We start from the raw sequence: 20,462 nt of genomic DNA, 5'->3' as shown, positions 1-20,462 counted from the left end.
GTGTGTGTATGTGTGTATAAAGAGATTTTTTCCACTGAAAAAAAATATGGAAAAAATCACTGAAAAGTATAATTCTTATCAAAGGAATGCCCGGTTAATCCATATTTTGCCAGTGTCAGCAAAGCTAGTGTATGCTTTTGTGCAGATAGCTTTAAAAAAAAAAAGCTGTACAGAGCACTGACACGCAGACACACAGGTGGATAGGATGGAAGATGATTTTGTGATCTTGTCGCCATGTGGTCTTGTTCCATGGGCCCAATATGTGTTCTCGTCACCGCTTCCTTGAGTCCTGGACTCAGAGCAAAGGCAGTTGCTCTTCCCGTCGGTCCGTCTGCCAGTTTCTGCATATCCCTCTGAGCAGACATGCTCATCAGACCTTGCCCTCTCTGGGATGCTCCAGCCTCCTTCCCTGTCCAGCTCTGCAGGGCCCTTCCGGGTTCCCCAGTGGCCCACTCTCCTACACATGGCAGCACGGGGATTAGCCAGTGGGGCCAACCATGCGTTCATTCTTTCTGTCTTTAAGCAAGTGTGTATAGGCCCTTGTTAAATTAAGTTCAGGGGCTTCTTTATTGGACTACTTTCCCTTGAACGATTTCTCTGCAGTTACATCTTTGCATTCTGGTGGTGGGAGACTGAGCTGTTGGTTGGGAGGTGGGTGGAGAGCATCGGATGCCAGTTTGCCTCTGATCTTCCCTCCTGTTTTCCTGTGTTTGCCGTGGTTTTTTAGACACACGTGCTCGGACATCAGGAGTATTCATCCCCGCTGTTCCAGGTGCCAAGGACTTCAGGCCGGGAGCCCTCAGCTCCTCCCGGGAACCTCCCTCACAGGGGGCTGCCGGGCGCCGGATTGGCCTACCCCACCAGCTCCACGGAAGACCTCCAGCCCGGCCACTCCTCAGCCTCTCTCATCAAAGCAATCCGCGAGGAGCTCCTCCGGCTCTCGCAGAAGCAGACCGCTGTGCAGAACTTCCACAGCTGATCAGCCTCGCCTTGCACATTTGCCAAGTATCCGCTTCCTGTGGAAGCAAGACTAAAAGGAAGTCAACTGAGCAGGTGTTTTTAAGAGGAGGAGCATCTCCGGGGTGAGGGGCCCAACTAAGGGAACAGGTCGCGATTTTAGAAGATGCCCCAAGTCACGTGACAGCCCATGATGCTTTTCATACGTTGGCAGTTTTGTGACCACCTGGGTTCAGTTGAAATTTATGTACTTTTGGCCAAAAGCCAGCAGCACTTCACAAAAGACCAACCACAGTTCTAAGCTAATGAAATTCCTAAGTTAGTTTCTCTTTTTTTTTTTTTTAAGGTGAAAGATGATAATGTGTAGATGGTGTAGGGATTAAAGGAACCTAGTATTTCTGTAGGAAGATGTGACTCAGACTGGTTTGTACGATGAACCTGCTGCTTTGTTTTCTGAGAAGAGTTTTGAAGACATTTTATTAACGGCTTGATTTTCACCCTCTTTTTCCTCCATAGGAACTTCTTTTAATAGTAATATTAACGACATGAATACTAAGACTGTTTGGGAATTTAAAAAGCTACTAGTGAGAAACCAAATGATAGATTGTAGAGCCTGATGATTTGAAACAAAGCCATCAACTGCATTTTCCTTCTTCTGGTGCTACAGCTCCAAGAGCCCCTTCACCTTGTCTGTGAAATGCAACTTTGGCTTTCTCAATGGAAGAACATGTGGAAGGCTTCATTTTGTTCTAGAAAGAGGGGAAAAAGCCTCTCCACAGAGGAAAAGCTTAATATTTATTTGGTTATTCAAAATACATATCAAAGTTTAGATTTACACTCTTAATTGTATTTGCCATTTGTTGATTGGCAGAGGCAACTGCCTACTGCATTTCATTTGAGTACATATCTTCATCAAGGCCAGTCCTATAGAATGAGGCTTTGAGGAGGTCCTGACGAATCCTGGCACTTTGCTGATAAGTTGCTCCCGACTTTGAATGAGGAATCTTACATGAGCAAAAATGCTTTGTCACAGTTCCTAGGACCACCGAATGGTTAGTTATTCATGAATGCACCTGTGGAAATTGCAGTCCCTATGTTCAAGACCTGGAAACGAGTTCTGTTGAGCCTCTTTGTAATGAGCCAAGAAAGGAAGGAGAAGCTTTGAGACCACGAGGGAGAAAGAGTTGCTCCTGATTTCTGATTTTATTGTGTATAACTGTGCTGAGTGACTGATAAAACCACCTTTGGGCCTGACGGAGGGGTCCTCTCACTTGAGATTGCCTCCTGAAGGGAATAGCTCTCCGCTTCCCGAAGTGGAGTAAAGAATAGAGTAACAAGGGCTGTTCTGTTTTCTGGGACCTGAGTGGAATGAAGAGGAACAGATGCAGATAACACTTTGCCATGATTCCTTTTTTATTAGCTCAATTAATATCTTTAATTAAACAACAGATACACAGGCAGAATCTGGGGCTCTGACTAATCAAAATCTCTGTATTTATGTCAAATTTTAAGAACCCTGAAGCAGCTAAAATAGGCCCCCAAAGTGGAACCATTGGGTTTCTGCACTTCCTGCACTTAGCCTGTTATGTAGACTCAAGAGTCTCACAATCCAGGGAGAGTCAGTTCTGGGAAATTAAAATGTAGGCATTTTTTATCTTCACGCCTCTGAAACAGGAGAGGTGCAGAAGGATGTCTGTTGAGAATGTGAGATAAAGTGATGGGAGCTCCTTTTTGGGTACCCTTCCCTGGCTCCAAAGAGCAGGGGAGAGAGGACCCTCATGTGGGCTTCATCTCTTACCTCTCAGTCTTGATTTAATACCAGACTTGCCCAGAGTGGAGGGGTCTCTTTGCCTGTCATTCAGAAATACCAGGATCCTGAATGTGTAAGGAAGGATTTCAGAGATTCACGCAGATTTTTACTTTGGACACCTTTTGGTGAATTCAGATTGAGTGCCAACTGACAGCCCCTCCCCTCCCCTCCTGCTCAATGTCCTACGTGTTCGCACGTGGAGTGTACAGATGTGGTTACCTCCTTGGCACGTGGCAGAGATGGGCCTCTGTTTTAAACGGGGCTGCGGTAGCAGTTTTGATGCCTTTCAAGCTAGCATAAGGGGATTCTGTCTATATTTTTCTTCTTAGAAGGGATACACTTTTAAACCAATGCCAAGACCAAAAATGACGTGTTATAGACAACCGGTGGTATGTGGTGGCTGTGAGCAGGTGGGTGAGATCCCCAGCACTCTTGCGTTGGTTGTAAAGCACACTCAGTTTGCACTCAGTTTTATTGTCAACTGACCCAGAACACACCAGCTGTCGTGGGAACACTGCCCTGAGTGGGGCTTCAGACACTCAGTGAATGGAATCTACTTCAACGAGAGGTCCTCGTGGCAGTTGTGTGGCTTTGGAGTTCCATTTATTGAAACACTGCAAAATGAAAACTGACATTTTACGTCTGTTCTTTTTTTCTGATTTTAAAAGTTCTCATGGTAGTAGCAAGAGCTATACATTTGAGTCGGAGTTTTAGAGGAGACTGTTTGGAGAAATGGTCATTTTCAGATTCTGCACAGTCACTCCCTGGCTGTGTCAGGCCACTTGTCTGAGCCTTATTCTCCCCATCAGCCTCATGAGAACGGGCCTCCCCCGTGCACCCACCCTCACCCCCCAGGATTCTCATTGCAAGGATCAGGTGTGGTCATGTGGGCAGACACCCCTTGAGGAGGGACCACAGAACACTGTGAGAACATGGGCTGTCTGTGTGATGGTGCTGGGATGGACCGTCGGATCTGCTGTGACCTCCCAGTGAGTGAGTTCACGTGGAGGAAACCAGAGCAACACCAGAGGCCCCATGGGACTCCACTTCCTCCCTCCCGATTTGCTTTCAATTCACTTCCTTCGCCATTAACTTTCAGTTCTCATGCATTGTTCGGATTTTCTGCTGTTTCTGGCACCAAACATGAGTCCTGCCTTCTGAGATGTTCGGATCTGAATCAGACAACACCCTTGGGTGTAAAAAATGGAAGAGATGGGAAAATAACATGGTTTAAACATCAGTAAAATGCACCGAAGTACACAAGTACATTAGAAGGAGGAATGGAACTTACACGTTTGGAAACAGTGGGATCTTGGGGAGAACTCAGCATCAGAAGCCACGGAAGACAAGAGCTTCCCAGGCACGTGGTGAGATGGTGTGGGAAGAGTTGAGAGTGGGCCTGGGGAAGGATGGAGAAAGTGGTGAAGCTGCCATTGAAAATAACCTTGAACCTGGTCTGCTCAAATATGGAGACCAAATCCCTAACTGCACCACTGAAGGAGTTTTGTAAAGAGGAAGAAGTGACGCTATGAGGAAATGTTTGCAGGAACCCACCAAGAAAATGACCAGGCCTGGGAGGAAGGTCTGTGGAGGAAGACGTCTGTTCTGGAGGGGACGGGAGAGTCCCAGAACTGCCAGAGGGCCAGTGTCAAGTGTGAAAGATGTTCACTGAGGTCTGCTGCTAAGAGCAGATCTCAAGGGTCCGTCATTCAGCCACATTTAATCCTTTGTGGAGTGTAGTGGGTTATAAGTAAATATATTTGACTTTACAGCTACCTACACTTTTTCCTCCAAATTGTATTTAATTTCAGAGCGTCTTTTCATTTTGGTTGTATGTGGCTTTTGAGCTGCAGACTAAGCCAGTTTCTGCCAACCACAATTTTTCAGGGCATGAGGCCTGTGATGCAGGGTACAGGTGAAGGGACGCCTGGAGGCTGCGGGCTGAAACAGGTAATTCTGTGCTTTACGAGCCTCCCATTCAACTGCGTGACAGGGTCAGTGTTCACTGCGTTTGCACAACTTAGTGCTCCAGTGACCAAACCAGTCACTCGGACACAGATTGGCATTTGTAGTTAATTCAGGAGTTAATCATTAAATACATCTCTCTCTCCCTTTCATATGAGATTCCTAGACATGAATGAATTTGCTCATTGGAGGAGAGCTGGTGAGAGGTTCTGGGTGGGTGGGGAGGGGGTTCCAATCTTAAGTACCACACACGCTTTAGCTGTAGATGTTTTAGCCATTTCATTTCTACCTCCAGATCAGGTCCCCAAAGCCAGACTCCAGAGCCCACCTAACCCACCTTTGTTCCAGGCAGGAGCGTGAGGAAGTCCACTTCTGCACCTGCATGTAGACCATTTGAACACACAGCATGTTTTTATGGGATGGTAACCTGAACTTCATTTTTACATTTACTCTAGCACCATCACGGATATTCTTACAACAGGTGAGAGGGGTTTCCATCAACAGCTGCCGTAACACACTCATACACTGTATTAGGCTTACACTTGTTACCTAGTGAACAGGGAGTGTGTGCATTTCTGGTTTCTTTTGCTACCCTTGGAGGCGATTTGCAGTCGTTAAGACTCCTGTCTCTAATTTTATGAAAAAGACGTGAAAACTAAAACCTCACGGTACGATCCTAATTCCATGCTGTGTGTGTAACAGTACACCTGACAATTTATCTTAACACGCCAGCAGCGTTGACATTTAGCAAAAGAGTATCAAATGCCTTGGAAACATGAAACAAAGTTGGGAACCAGCTAGCAAGAGAAAGAAGGAAGGAATGTCACCCTCTGAGACACCCTTCTCGAAATTACTTTCCCACGGGGTAGATCATCATGCAGACCCTTTGCTTTTCCTTCTTTCTCCGGGTTTTTCTGCTCTGGGGCCACTTCACATTTAAAGAAAGAGTGGATAAGTAGAAGGGACAAAGAAAAATTGAAGTGATTTGGGTCTCATGGTCCCTGATTCCACGGAATCTTTCTGGACAACTTGGAACGTCATGAATGCCCCTTCTCATGTCCACCAGGTTTCCAGCATTCATCACTTGACTCCTTGAGTGCAAGGTCAGAATAGTGCTGGGTCAGCTTCTAGCCAGGCTCCCCAAACTGTTCCTCCTGCAAATGTGAGGAAGGAGGAGGGAACCCTAGGGGAACAGAAGCTCCACCAGTGGATTCCGTTGCTCTAGGCAGCAGAGGGTTAATTTCAGAAAAGGGGAGTAGAAATTCTCCACTTTGCCCTCCTCCAGGGCTGGTCTAGGGAGCATGGGGGTGGAGTGAATTGCACCCTTCCAGGAAAGGCTGCCAAACCGAGCACTCTGGGGTGCCCACTGGCCACCTCTGACTTTGTCAAGGTCCATGTTCTTCTGAGTTCCTGCACTCTCATCCCTAGATTATGAGTGTTAATGTACGAAAAAATGCAGAGTAAATTGAGGCCACTTGAGGCATCAATCCTGCAACTTTGAACTTGACAATCATGGTTTGCTGGTCTCAAATGGGCCCTTAAATTTCAGTATGGGTAAATGATTTAGTAATTCGACCCTCTCTTCTCTTTGCTGGCTATGTTTCTTCCCTTCAATTAGCTGCACCGTTTTCTAATGTGCTGTAGAGTTTTTGAAATAATTTATGCAAGTGTTTGGTTTCCATGTTTACAATTTATACAGCTTTCCTAGCATTTTAAATGGAAATGTCAATAAATGCTCTGAATTGGTGTCAAGTGATATTTTCTGTTTATTTCCTTTGCAACATGATAGTTCTCATGTGCAAAATGTGAAAGTTGAATGCAGTGGTTTTTGTTCTCTGATTTTTGTGTCCGTCGTGAGAACACCTGATGCTTTCATTTTCCAAGGAATTAAGTTGAAAGTAGTCTTTTCAGTGCATGGAATTTGCAGAATTGTTGTCACTCAAGGTGGTTGGCGCCACTCCTTTCATCTCACTATTTTGCTTTACAGGCCCTCCACTAATCAAATCGATGGTTCCACTAAGAGCAGATTCATTTTGGAATTAAAAGATTAGGACTATGATCTAGAAAGATAACTGAGAAGATCCTCATCTATGCAAACTTGAAGGGTAAGAGGATAAACCTGGAGTTGTTTACGAAACTCAAGAAAATAAAAACCCCTTGAAACTGAGAAAAGCAAGAGGAACTGCAAAACACAGAGGAACACAACAAAGGAAGGAAATGTGGAAACCTGGATAGGATTCTGGACAACAAAAAGGTTATCAGTGGGAAAAAGGGTGAAATCTAAATACCGCCTACAGTGTAGCTAGCAGTATTGTACAGAGGTTCCTTTATTGATTTTGCTAACTTTAGTATTAGGGGAAGCTATGGAAAAGGTATACAGAAACCCTCTATTTTTAAAGTTTTTCTCTAAAGTTAATTGAAATTTTAAAAACTAATCTGATACAGATAAAGCCCAAAGGTCCTCACAGAGACTATTAAGAGCCTGCCCTGGGTATCCATGACCCAGAACTTGCCTCGATTCTCAAGGCAGTCAGCTCCTGGTGAAGTGGAAACCACAGTTAATGATTGCAAGTCTTGGCAGAAAACAAGGCTTCATGACGGAGAGTTCACAGGATCAACCAACAAGGAGAACTTGAGCCTAAAAATTGGAGGGAGTAGACCACTATGAAGAAAGCTTTAAAGTATGTTTCTGCTGTTTACAGAGCTTAAAAAAAAATAGTAAACAACAGAAAGACAGTGTATCAGGATAGTTGAAGCACACTGACAAAACTGAAAATCCATGAAAGAAAAATAAAGGGATTTTTAAAAATACATATATACACCCTGGTAAGATATGCCAATACTTTAGACATACCTGAAGAAATAAATGTGATAGTTTTAAGATACTTTTATGTTCTCTTTTAATCAGTATTGAATTGAAAGTCGCTCAGTCGTGTCTGACTCTTTGCAACCCCGTGGACTATATACAGTCCATGGAATTCTCCAAGCCAGAATACTGGAGTGGGTAGCCTATACCTTCAGCAGATCTTCCTGACTCAGGAATTGAGTCAGGGTCTCCTGGTATGCAGGTGGATTCTTTACCAACTGAGCTATCAGGAAAGCCCTGATATACTTCATATTAAAACCAGGGGACCACCTGGCACACCGTGTTCCCTAAGAGATTTCACATGCTCTGGTTGTGAAAAGGTTCAAAATAGTAGAACAGGGAATTAGGAGAAGCAGCTAAGGCTTAGGAGAGAGGTCAGGCTGGTCCCACACCCAGTCCCACTGGGTTGACTTAAATGTGGATTTAAACCAAACTGGCATTTTTTTCTCCCTCTTTCTCCTCTTCCATGTTGCACCTGCCAAGCACAGCTTCAGGTAAGAAGAAAACAATAAGCAAAAACAAGTAAGCGATCCTTGGTCCAGTGCCTGGGTTAGGTGATTAATGAAATATTTTTATTGTTTTTGAGTTGCACACTATTTATCTAGTAACTTTCTTCCTCTAAAGATCTCCCTCACTTTCCCTGCTGGACCTTCCTGGGGGAGTAACTGGAGGTGGTATGTGTTTGATCTCTCTGGTGTTGGGAGACTGGAACAATTATACTCACAAATTTAAGTAGCCCACTTTCATGTAGTTAAACTACTATTTGTCATACTTGTGCCAAAGGATAGAATTACAGAAGTGTGGAACACAGAACATATCTGGACAACTCTTATTGTAAAGTTGTTTTAGAGTAACTGGCTCATAGGTGGTTACATCAGTACCCTGAAAATACTCATTAGTGTAAGTATTTAGATTTTGATTTTGTGATATAGTGATATTCCTGAAATCAGTGGTTTCTTTCATTTCAGTTCAGTCGCTCAGTTGTGTCTAACTCTTTGCGCCCCATGGACTGCAGCACACTAGGCCTCCCTGTCCATTGCCAACTCCCAGAGTTTACTCAAACTCATGTCCATTGAGTCGGTGATGCCATCCAACCATCTCATCCTCTGTCGTCCCCTTGTCCTCACACCTTCAATCTTTCCCAGCCTCAGGGGCTTTTCCTATGAGTCAGTTCTTTGCATCAGGTAAATATTGGAGTTTCAGCTTCAACATCAGTCCTTCCAGTGAATATTCAGGACTGATTTCCTTTAGGATAGACTGGTTGGATCTCCTTGCAGTCCAAGGGACTCTTAAGAGTCTTCTCCAACACCACAGTTCAAAAGCATCAATTCTTTGGTGCTCAGCTTTCTTTATAATCCAACTCTCACATCCATACATGACCACTGGAAAAGCCATAGCTTTGACTAGATGGACCTTTGTTGGCAAAGTAATGTCTCTGCTTTTTAATATGCTGTCTAGGTTGGTCATAACTTTTCTTCCAAGGAGTAAGCGTCTTTTAATTTCATGACTGCAGTCACTATCTACAGTGATTTTGGAGCCCCCCAAAATAAAGTCTGACACTGTTTTCATTGTTTCCCCCATCTATTTGCCATGAAGTGATGGGACCTGATGCCATGATCTTAGTTTTCTGAATGTTGAGCTTTAAGCCAACTTTTTCATTCTCCTGTCTCACTTGCATCAAGAGGCTCTTTAGTTCTTCACTTTCTGCCATAAGGGTGGTGTCATCTGCATGTCTGAGGTTACTGATATTTCTCCTGGCAATCTTGATTCCAGCTTGTGCTTCATCCAGCCTAGCATTTCTCATGATGTTTCTTTCATTTAGCATTTTACAATTCTGAGATTTTTCTAAAGAAAACATCAGTATGAAGAGTTTTTTGTTTTGTTTAAGAATGAGTTAAAAGCTAAAATGGAGTTGCTGCATTTTAGTACAAATGTTGGTCTTCAAACCAAAGTAGTTCTTCATTGTGCCTGTTTTTGAAGAATCGTAGAGATGTTCTGCTTTTAGAAGAAGTGAGAAGTAGCTATTCCCTTTAGAAATTCCTAAAGCTGTGTGTGTGGGGATGGGGTGGGGGGTGGGGATGGGCTGTGGCGGGGGAGGCAGGGAAAGAAAGAAATCATGACCTGGATTTGAAGTCAAGAACCAGCAGGTGTTTTGAATGTTGGTTTCCTTTTGTATTTCCCTGGTACTGTTCTTTCTGGATTCTTTGCAAGACAAATATGACACACAAGTTACGAGTAAAGTTCTTGAAAAAAAAAAAAAAGATGTAATTAACCAAATTTAAATCAGAACATCATATTATTGCAGGTAACCCATTAACCCCAATCTTTTTTCATTTTATCTTTTCTGAACAAAATGTAGGTTAGCAAAAAAGGAAATAAAAACCAGTATAACTTCACCATTAGAGATACTGCAAACAAATTTTTTTTTTTAAATTTTAATAAATCTCAGTCAGTTTAATCTTGTTTGGTGATTGGGGCTGATCGGGGTGATTTACTTTCTAATTGATCTAAGAAGCTATTGATTTGGTTTCCAAAGTATACAAGGGCTGGGGAGGGTCAGGAGTAGGGCGGAAGCATTAGAATTGGTGCAGGGTATAAACTGGAAAGAAGAGTGGGCTATGTGCCTGGGGCCTTCCACTGCTGGAGGAAAGTGGCACCATCACCTTGAGAACCCTGTCCCTTTGTGGCTAATTCTGCGGCTGCCTCTAGGGAGCACTGCCCGGTTGACCTCCGGACACATTTCATGGAATTTTGCAGGAACTTCACAGTGCTTGTAGCTGAGATAGAGGACTTCATGGACAGGGAGGCCTGTTCAGAAAGCGATATCCCATTTCTAGCCTTGGCTTTAAGGTAACTCAAAAGCTCTGCCTTCTGCACATAAGCTGCTTTGGGGGGACTCTGGTGAAAAGTGTCTGCCTCAGTGTCTTTCTCTTCACTGGCTGGCTGGGCACAGATATCAACTTTCCATAACACATTTCCTCCCAGACTGCCTACCTCTCTCTCCCCAACCCACTGATGGGTGAACCAAGAGTAACATCTCAAGTATTTCTGTAGGATCACAAGTTGCTTTAGCCTGTGACAGAGTCCTCCGTGTCTCAGCCCCTTTCTGGATAATTAAGGTTTCTGTCTTTTGAGGTTACTGGCCCCTGGACCTCAGAAGTTAAAGAGTTTGCATGCTCTTTCCATCAGTGGGTTCAGAGTGACTTACTGGATTTGAGATGCCTCAACATGTAGAAGGATGGTATTGTGACAAATGGCAAGCAGAATTACAAATGAAGTTGACAGGCTAAAACACAGGAAAAGAATGTTAACAGAATTTCATTTATTCCTATAAAATTTAAAGTTCTACTCATTTTAAAAAATCTATAATATGCATATATGATAAAGGGAATATGGTCTAACAGGATTTTATGGGAAAAGATTTGAGGATGTTAACTGACATTCTAGGGACCATTAGGAGCACTGCAGATGTTTGGGGAGCAACCCTGACTTAGACATTATAAATAGTAACATGTTGCCCTGTAAGAACTTCTATCTCCCAGGTTGGTTACATGAAGAATCCAGGCACCCTATTTTGAAAGAAATGTTCATGAATTGAATGGAAAGACTAGGAGAAAGGGAGCCAGAATGTAAGGACTGGAAACCACTTCCTTTGAGAAAGAAATCAAGAAGCTAAGTGTTTGCCCTGAGGAGTGAAGGCTTGTAGGATACAAAGCTATCTTCAGATGTTCAAAGTGTCATCATGAGAAAGAGAATTGACTTGCTTTACATATTTGATTGTATTCTGGAAGACATAACTAACAACCCAAGAAAGTCGGTCTTGGCCCAGTTAAAAGAAAGAACTTATCAGTGATTTCAGTAGGTCAGCACAGAAAAGTCATCTCTAGAATTTCTTCCCGTTGGCCTCTCATGAGGACCTTCTTCCGTGGCACTAAGCCTGTCCCCCCATGGCCTCCAGCAGAAGGACTGTATCTCTGGGCATTGAGACCTCCCTTCCCGCTCAGTTCTTTTCCAAGCTGCTCATGGGGCAGTGAGGAAGAAGGGGAGGCTCTGGACACCTGGAACGGAGATGATGCTATGGATAGGATGGGAAAAAAGCAGCTCAGGCTCTCCCCAGAGTCAGCACGGTGAGGGGACGTCCATCTCCCTGCTTCTTTGTGGTTAGTTATGCCGTAAAATGAAGGAAGGGCTAGACATTGTTTAGTATGTTTAGATGATGTTTAGTATGAAAAAGTAGCTGTTAAAAAAAAAGTAGCTGTGAATAAAGTTGAATGGCTTAAAGACTTGCTTCTATAGTTAGAGCATGGTGTGTTATATGTATATGAGAGTGAACAATTTCAATTCCAGCATTGAGAATCTCATGGAATGGCAAATAAATTTGCTGAAAACTGACTCATCTGATAATACTGCAGATACATGAGTGCATTCATTAAATAAACATTGATCGAGTACCAGCTCTGTGATAGGTACTGTTATAAGCACCAGGAACTTGGAATACACTGGGGAATAAGACCAATCTCATGCTCCAATAAACAGCGTGGAGGCCATCAGTCTCTGGAGTGCTGGCTAAAGAAGTTAGCTTGGACACAGTGTGAAAGAGGAATAGGAGGGGGAGGAGAGAAGGGAGAATTCAGACGACTCTTTTTTTCAGGCACTTTGCTGAGAAGGGAAGAAAAGGAAAGGGGGAAGACTGGGCTGTAGGGTGAATGATGTAAGGTTGCCGAATAAAATACAGGGACCCCGATTAAGTTGAATTTCAGGCAAACAGGAAGGCTTTGTTTTCAGTTTTTAGTATGTCTTAAATATTGCATGATGCTGCAGTCCATGGGGTCGCAAAGAGTCAGACACAACTGAGTGACTGAACTGAACTGAAATATTCCATGAGACACACACACAAATATGTTACTTGTTTATCTGACACTAAAATTTACCTAGGTGTCTGTGTTTTTACTTGCTAAACGTGGCAACCTTAAAATTAATGGATACCAGACATGTTGTGAGCTAATGGGGGTGACCCATGGAATGAAGACAAGAGAAGAAAGTGAGGAGGCTGGGATTCAGTGGATGATGGGGGAATTGGCATTCGGAGGAGTAGGAATGTTATCCTATTGTGCAAGGAGGGGAAACAGAACACAGCCCAGATTCAGGTCATCTGTAGAGATGCAAAAACTGACAAATTTTCTGCTCCTGAGAAAAAATTGATTTCAAATGAGTAGGCTACCATTTCTTTAGATTTATTAGCTTAGGATTTTCTAGTAGGCAGCAAAAATATTATTTCGCAGTCAGAGAAGTCAAGTTGCTCAGTCGTGTACAACTGTTTGCGAATTTTCCAGGCAAGAGGAACTGGAGTGGGTTGCCGTTTCCTTCTCCAGGGGATCTCCCCGACCTGGGGATCAAACCCAGGTCTCCCGCATTGAAGGCAGACGTTTTACCCAGTGTGCCACCAGGGAAGCCCGAAGATTGTCTGATTTTGTGCTTTTTATAAGATGAGCTCTGCTTCATTTTCCATGGCTTGAAAGATACATTCAAATTAATTGTGTTTGTTATTTGGGGTATCATGGGCTTCCCAGGTGGCCCAGAGGTAAAGAATCCACCTGGCAATGCAGACATGCAAGAGAAACAGGTTCAATCCCTGGGTTGGGAAGATCCCCTGGAGTAGGAAATGGCAACCCACTCCAGTATTCTTGTCTGGGAATTCCCTTGGACGAGAAGCCTGGAGGGCTACAGCCCAGGGCTTTGCGAAGAGTCACAACCAAGCACACGGACAATGGCTGAGTGGCAGGGAGCTATTTCTTTTACATTTTTTATGGCCCAGAATATAGTCCATCTTGGTGAAGGTTCTGTGGGTTTGAGGGGAATGTGTAATCTGTTGTGGTTGGGTGAAGTAGTCTATGAATGACAATTAAATTCAGTTGATTGATGGGGCTGTTCTGTTCAACTATGTCCTTACTGATATTTTCTGCCTGCTGGGTTTGTTGCTGATAGAGGGGTATCGAAGTCTCTAGCTATAACGGTGGATTTATCTGTTTCTCTCTGCAGTTCTATCAGTTTTTGCCTCGTGTATTTTGTTGCTCTGTTGTTAGGAGTATGTGCAGTAAGAATTGTTATATCTTCTTGGAAAATTCACCTCTTTATCTTTTTGTAATGCTTCTCTTTATCCCTGATAAATTTCTTTCTCTGAATTCTGGTCTGAAATTAACATAGCTGTCCCAACTTTCTTTTTGTTAGTGTTAGCATGGTATATCTTTCTCCATCACTTTACATTTAATCTATGTGTTTATATTTAAAGTGGGTTTCTTGTAGACAACATGTAGTTCAGTCTTTTTTTTCCCCTATCCATTCTGATGTTCTTTTAGTTGGTTTATTTAGACCACTCACATTTAAAGTGATTATGACATGTTTGCCATGTTTGTTACTATTTTCATTCATTTCTGTTTTTTTGTCTTCTATTCTTTTAATACCTTCTTTGCTTTTATGAGCATTTAGGGCTTCTCTTGTGGCTCAGCTGGTAAAGAACCAGATCTGCTGGTAAAGAATCTGCCTGCAATTTGAGAGACCTGGGTTCGATTCTTGGGTTGGGAAGATCCCCTGGAGAAGGAAAAGGCTACCCTCTCTAGTATTCTGGCCTGGAGAAGTCCATGGACTGTATAGTCTCTGGGGTTGCAAAAAGTCGGACATGACTGAGCGACTTTCACTCACTCACTCACTATATCATTCCATTTCTCTCCTCTCTTAACATTTCAGTTTTACTTCTATTTTTACTTTCTTAAGCAATTGCCCTAGAGTTTGCTATACACATTTATGACTAGCCCAAGTCCACTTGCAAATACTATACTGCTTCACAGGTGATACAAATACCTTGTAACAGAGTTTCAAGGTAACAGAGTTTCAGCTTTACGTGTTGCATTGAAACAGGAAGACTTGATGGTCAATTAAATACATACACATGTGCTACCCAGACATACCTGTTCTCCTATATAGTGTTGCCCAAGGTTACTATGGGGGCTTCCCAGGTGGCACAGTGGTAAAGAATCTGTCTGCCAATGCAGGAGACACAGAGATTCGAGTTTGATCTCTGGATCGAGAAGACCCTCTAGAGAAGGAAATGACAACCCACTGCAGTATTCTTGCCTGGAAAATTCCGTGGACAGAGGAGTCTGGCGAGCTACAATGCACAGTCAGATATGACTCAGAATCAGATATGACTGAGCCCATGTGCATGCATGCATGGACACACACACACACACACACACACGCTTACCTGCAGCTTATTCAAATGGCTTTCAAATTTGGATGAAATTCCTTCCAGGCTTTTCCCTATGCTTCTTACTTTACATAGCTGAGGGACATAGCATATATGTAATTTTCTATCCTGTTTTCTTTTTTTAGCATTGTCATAAACAGTATCTCATGTCACTAAAGACTTGTGTTTAGACCTGTTTTATGTCTAAATAGATATGTTTTTCCCAAATTCTTTATAATTCATTATCTTATAGCTTGAGTATATCTGAGTTAATTTCTTCACTAAAAACATTTTTCCTTTAGTAACTTGATTACATTTTTTTCTTTGTAAACTTTTGTGGTTGGCACTCCTGTTTCCTTTAACACTTCCAAGGAAGGAATTCCTGGTTCCTTCACCATTATTGCCTAAGTATGAAAAGTGTAATTAGTTCTGGAGATGGAACTTGGAGATCAGGGTATCAGCATAGTGGGGTGAGGCACCCCTTCTGGGTTGCTGACCTCTCATTGTATCCTTTCACATGGTGTAAGGGGCCATATGTTTTTCTGCATGATATTCCTGTCTGTGGATCTACCATAATTTTAACCATGTCCCTGATGTTTTGCTCTTGTAAATAATGCTGTGATAAATATCTTTGTATATAAATGGTCTAATTTTCAGATTCTTTCCTTAGAATAAATTCCTAGAGGTGAAATTACTGAGGTGAATAATCTGAATAGATTTAAAGAGTCGTATTCCATATCATCAATTATTTTTTAGAATTCCTGGGCCAGTTTATATCCTCCAGGTCCACCTTGAGAATACATCTCATTGTATCCTCACCAGCATTGAGTAATACAATAATTTTTTGTATACTTAATATTTTGTAATTTGACCAATAAAAGAGTTTCCACATATTTTTCATAGTTATCATTTTATATCTGTGTAATATTCCATAGTTGTATTACCTTTCCTTGACCTTGTTCTTTGCTATTTAGTGTTCTTTTCTCAATAGGTTACATTATCTTCAATAGTGAATACTGGAAACAACTATTACTTTTCCAGATTATTTCCTAAGGGTTTTTCCCTTTGAATTAATTTGCTTTCATTATACTTGGAATTTAAGGGACTCTTTCATAGTGTGATGAACATAATTTTCTGGAAGTCATCAAGCAGACAAATCATCTTTCTCAAGGTGTAATTAAATGTGTGTGTGATGCGGGTGGGGGTAGGGGAGGGGGAGGGGCGGGCAGAGAAGGAGATGGAATCTCTTGGCCTCTAAGCTCCCTTCCAATTCTGTGACTCACTACATTGTCCCCACATCCCAGGCAGCCTTGCTGATGAAGATTTAAAGCAAAGAATTCCAAGCCTGGAGGGGATCAGATTTATTATTATTTTTTGGCCACGCCACACAGCATGTGGGATCTTAGTTTTCTGACTAAAGATTGAATTCACACCCCCTTCATTGGAAGTGCAGCATCTTAGCCATGGACCTCCGGGGAGGTCCCTAGATTTATGAATATTTTAATCCAAGCTGAGCTACTTAGACTGATGTGACTGATATGACAACTCACATTATCTCCTTGGATTTCATTGAAACCCCTCAGATGCCTGTAAAAGTAATTTATGTAGATAACATTGAATGTTAAGCTAAACATCTCTGGGCAAAAAAATTTAAATATTAGCCATATTGTATACCTTAAATGTATAAAATTTTTGCCAATTATAATGGACTGAAAAGCCTGGCAGGCTACAGTCCGTGGGGTCACAAAGAGTTGGACAGGACTGAGCAACTAACACTTTCACTCACAAAGCTGAAAAAAGCAAAAACTGTTCTCATCCTCAGACTGTCGTGGAAGTCTGATTTGCCTTACATGCAAATTGCTCCCATCATACAGGTCGTATCCACCAGACTCCCTGCCACCCCCTACCCCACTTCTAGCCCCACTCCTGGGGTTCTTCAAAGGGGATTGCCCTTGGTAAGCTGGAGGTAAGAAGTTTGGTTCTATTGAGTTGGCAGCCTCCCATGTGACTTCATCCAGAGATGGGCTGGAAGGCTGACATCTCTGAATGCAAACTGGAGATGTTATGGTACTCTGGAAGGTTCCTTTTACCCCCTGGAACATTTAACTCTTGCAGTGGTGTATCATCTGTGGAATTATTTTAAAATATTAAAAAATAATTCTTAAAATTATGAAAACCCCCTGCCTCCCTGACATTTACATTTAAGTGTTCTATAGAGTCTGAAACATCCTCAGTATAAGCCCTGTAGGTTACTATGTCCGAGGTTAGCTCATTATCTTAGCATGGAACTCAGCTGTCATCCAGCCTCGTGGTCCACTCTGTTGTTTGTTCTCACTGCTGGGATGGACTTTCAGAACTGACCAGTAGAAGCTACATTTTGGTTCCTTTCTGGGAAAAACACACTGAGATATCATCATAGTTCCAAAAAGATCCATCAGAGTTGCTCTCTTAACAAGACAGCTTCTCTGCATTTCCTCACATCTGGCAAAACCCTGGCATATCTGAAGGTGAGAAATCTGCCCTGGAGCCAGGAATTAAGTAATCGGGCAGAAATTTTTATTTTTCAATTCAGCTAAAAATGCACACTTGCCAAGAATTTCATTTATAGTGTGTGTGCTCAGTTGTGTCTGATTCTTTTGTGACCCCATGGACTGTAGCCTGCCAGGCTCCTCTGTCTGAGGAATTCTCCAGACATGAATACTGGAGTGGGTTGCCATGCCTGCTCCAGGGGATCTTCATGACCCAGGGATCAAACCCGCAGTCCCTGCGTTGGCAGGTAGATACTTCACCCCTGAGCTATCAGGGAAGCCAGAATTTCACTTATAGATAACCTTAAAAAAAATCGCATTGAAAAGAAAAATGCTGATGGAAATCAATAGCAATGCAATCTTCAGATTCAAGATAAAATTGAATAAATTGAATTCAGCATCTAACAATGGGAATGTTATGTGTATTCTTGAGTGAGGCATGGAAATGATGGATGTCTATCCTGGAACAGGGAGATAGAAACAATGAAAACTCAATTTCAGTTTCTGGGACAACTGAATGAAACAACTGTATGCCAATTTAAAAAGCAAGTTATCCTGTAATACTTTAATTAAAAATGTGTTTCTCCTGCGACACAGTGTTACTGTAGCTGGCAGTATTTGCCCAGGGAAATACATTCACAAACCCATAAAGGGAACTTCTGAGGATTTTGGTGGCAGTGTGGTGTGGAGGTGGGACTTGGAGCCAATCTAGGGGTCCATTCCTGGGAATGGGGAAGTGAGTCGAGATTGCTCATTGGTAGAACCCTGTGTAGCAGCAAGACGCTCTGGTCTTACCAACATAGAAGAGCAAATAGGTCTTAAAAACATCACCAGTGTGTGAACAAAGTAAGAGGTGGGATGAGATCTAGCTTATGTGAATTCAAGTACCTACACTAATAATAGTACTTTATATTTCACAGGAGCCCGTATAGGCGCTATAGGGTTGCCTTAGGGGATTAAAACAGAATACGAGAGAGATGGGGGTAAAAGTGAATACAGAGTAAAATGAAGACAGGCTCGACTGACCATTGACTGTGTATCATACATTTTCCCCCAAATAAATAAGTGAGTACAGTTCTCTTAAGAGAAAACAAATACTTACAATTTTGATTTATTCAGTGATCCTAAGAATGAACTTGATAAACTAATTTAGGCATTAAAGTTTGGTGCTAGTGCATAAGACACAGAAGTTACCTTCCTCTAATTAGTTTTCTGTTCAAGATTTTAAATTCAAGGATATTTAATTTGATGCATAAAAAACCACCCTTCTCTGGAGTGAGTACTAAGATTCTCCCAGATACTTGTATATCTGCTTTTAAAAATAGACTTTTGCTTTTTGGGTCTTTAGGTTTGGAGCAAAACTGAGCAGAAGGTACAGAGACTTCCCATAGATCCCTGCCTCCACAATGCAGAGCCTCCCCACTGTCAGCATCTCCCACCAGAGTGATACATTTGTGACAGAGCCGACATTGACACGTCATCTTTATCACCTGAAGTCCACGGTTTATATTAGCGTTCACTCCTGGGTACATTCTACGGTTTTGGACAAATGTATAATGACATGTATCCTCCGTTATTGCCTCATACAGAATAGTTTTACTGCCCTAAAAATCCTCCATGAGCAGCCCCTTCATCCCTTCCCATCTCCAACCACTGGTCTTTTTTTGTTTTACTGTCTCTATAATAGTTTTGCCTTTTCCAGAATGTCACATAGTTGTAATCATTTAGTACGTAGCCTTTTCAGATTGAATTCCTTCACTTGGTAATGTGCATTTAAGGTTCTTCTCTGTCCTTGCATGACTTGATAACTTGTCAGTTTTTTAAAAGAATATTTGATTTCATCATCTCCAAAGTATAATTATTCCCTATATTGCATATATTGCTTATAACAATACAAAATTTGAGAAAGAAGCTAGTTGTTCAACCAGTAAAAACAGAAATATTTGCTTACTCTTCCCAAATCAGTTTAGCTCTTATTGGTAGGAGTGAACATGTCACAGAAGAAGTGTGACCAATGCATTTGTGGGCCTGTCTGCTTTCGCGTGGAGGGGGAATGGATTCTTTGACTGTGGAAACTGCGTGACTGCATTTTGTAGTCGCCATCTGTGCTGTGGCTTTTTTTTTTTTTTTTATCACTGGCACTGTATCAGTCTGGCCAAAAAAAGAAAGTATTTTTTTATTTTTATTTTTTTATTTTTTCCATTTATTTTTATTAGCTGGAGGCTAATTACTTTACAATATTGTAGTGGGTTTTGCCATACATTTACATGAATCAGCCATGGATTTACATGTGTTCCCCATCCCGATTTCCCAAACTTTTTTTTTTTTTAAACTTTAGTCATTTCAGCAGTTTGTTTTGTTTTGTTTCTTTGGCCATGCTGGGTGGCACCAGAATCTTAGTTCTCCAACCAGGAATTGAACCCACGGCCCCTGCAGTGGAAGCTCAAAGCCCTAACCACTAGACTGCCAGGGAATTCCTATTTCAGTACAGTTCAAAGAATGCATTTCCAGATATGTTATAAAGCAAGTGTGTTTTGTAGCCAGACAAGCATGTAACTGAAGCCAAGTATTACATCTTATGTATCATTTCTTTTTTCTCAGGTTTCAGCATAGAGGTTTAGGACACCTCTATGCAAATTTTAAAAAGTGCCCATTCCTCAAGGAAATCTGGGTAAGTGGATGTGAATAACCTGAACTACACTCGAAGAGCTTTCTAGATCCCAGAGGGCAGCAGCCTCCACCCCACACTAGCTTTCGCGCTCATACGCACTCCAGGCCCCAGGCCCCTGCCTTGGGTTCCCAAACTCTCTGTGTTCCTCTCCCCAGGACCATTCAGAGTCAGGTGGGGAGCAGGGAGGACCTCGCGTGGCGGTGTCAGGCAGTAGGTAGGGAGTGGACCAGTGAGGGAAGTGGGCTCGAGGACCTAGTTGTGGCCAGAACACTGTGTGCATGCTCTCCTGAGTGTGTGCACAGCCTGCGTGCAGTGTGGGTTTATTAGAGGGCTTTTCTAGAAGGGGGCCTCCCGCCACCCCAGGACTGACGGGAGAGCCCTCAACTCCTGCATTCCCCACCCCTGGCTTCCCCCAGCTTTCT

The 20,462-nt window shown here is 42.5% G+C and overlaps 1 protein-coding gene across 1 annotated transcript in view; it reads left to right on the top strand.

Annotated features, from left to right (window-relative positions):
- Positions 1-6,479, top strand: part of KIAA1549 (KIAA1549 ortholog) — a 122,913-nt gene extending 116,434 nt beyond the window's left edge. Inside the window, exon 21 of the mRNA XM_065938498.1 lies at positions 728-6,479. Coding sequence (XP_065794570.1) covers positions 728-979 — 252 coding nt within the window. The 3' untranslated portion in view covers positions 980-6,479. The remainder of the gene's footprint in view (positions 1-727) is intronic.
- Positions 6,480-20,462: the final 13,983 nt, after the last annotated feature.

The sequence above is a fragment of the Muntiacus reevesi genome, chromosome 6 (genome assembly GCF_963930625.1).
Source record: "Muntiacus reevesi chromosome 6, mMunRee1.1, whole genome shotgun sequence".
Lineage (NCBI taxonomy): Eukaryota > Metazoa > Chordata > Mammalia > Artiodactyla > Cervidae > Muntiacus > Muntiacus reevesi.
Note: the sequence above shows the minus strand (reverse complement) of the source record. Positions and strands in the feature narration are given on the sequence as shown.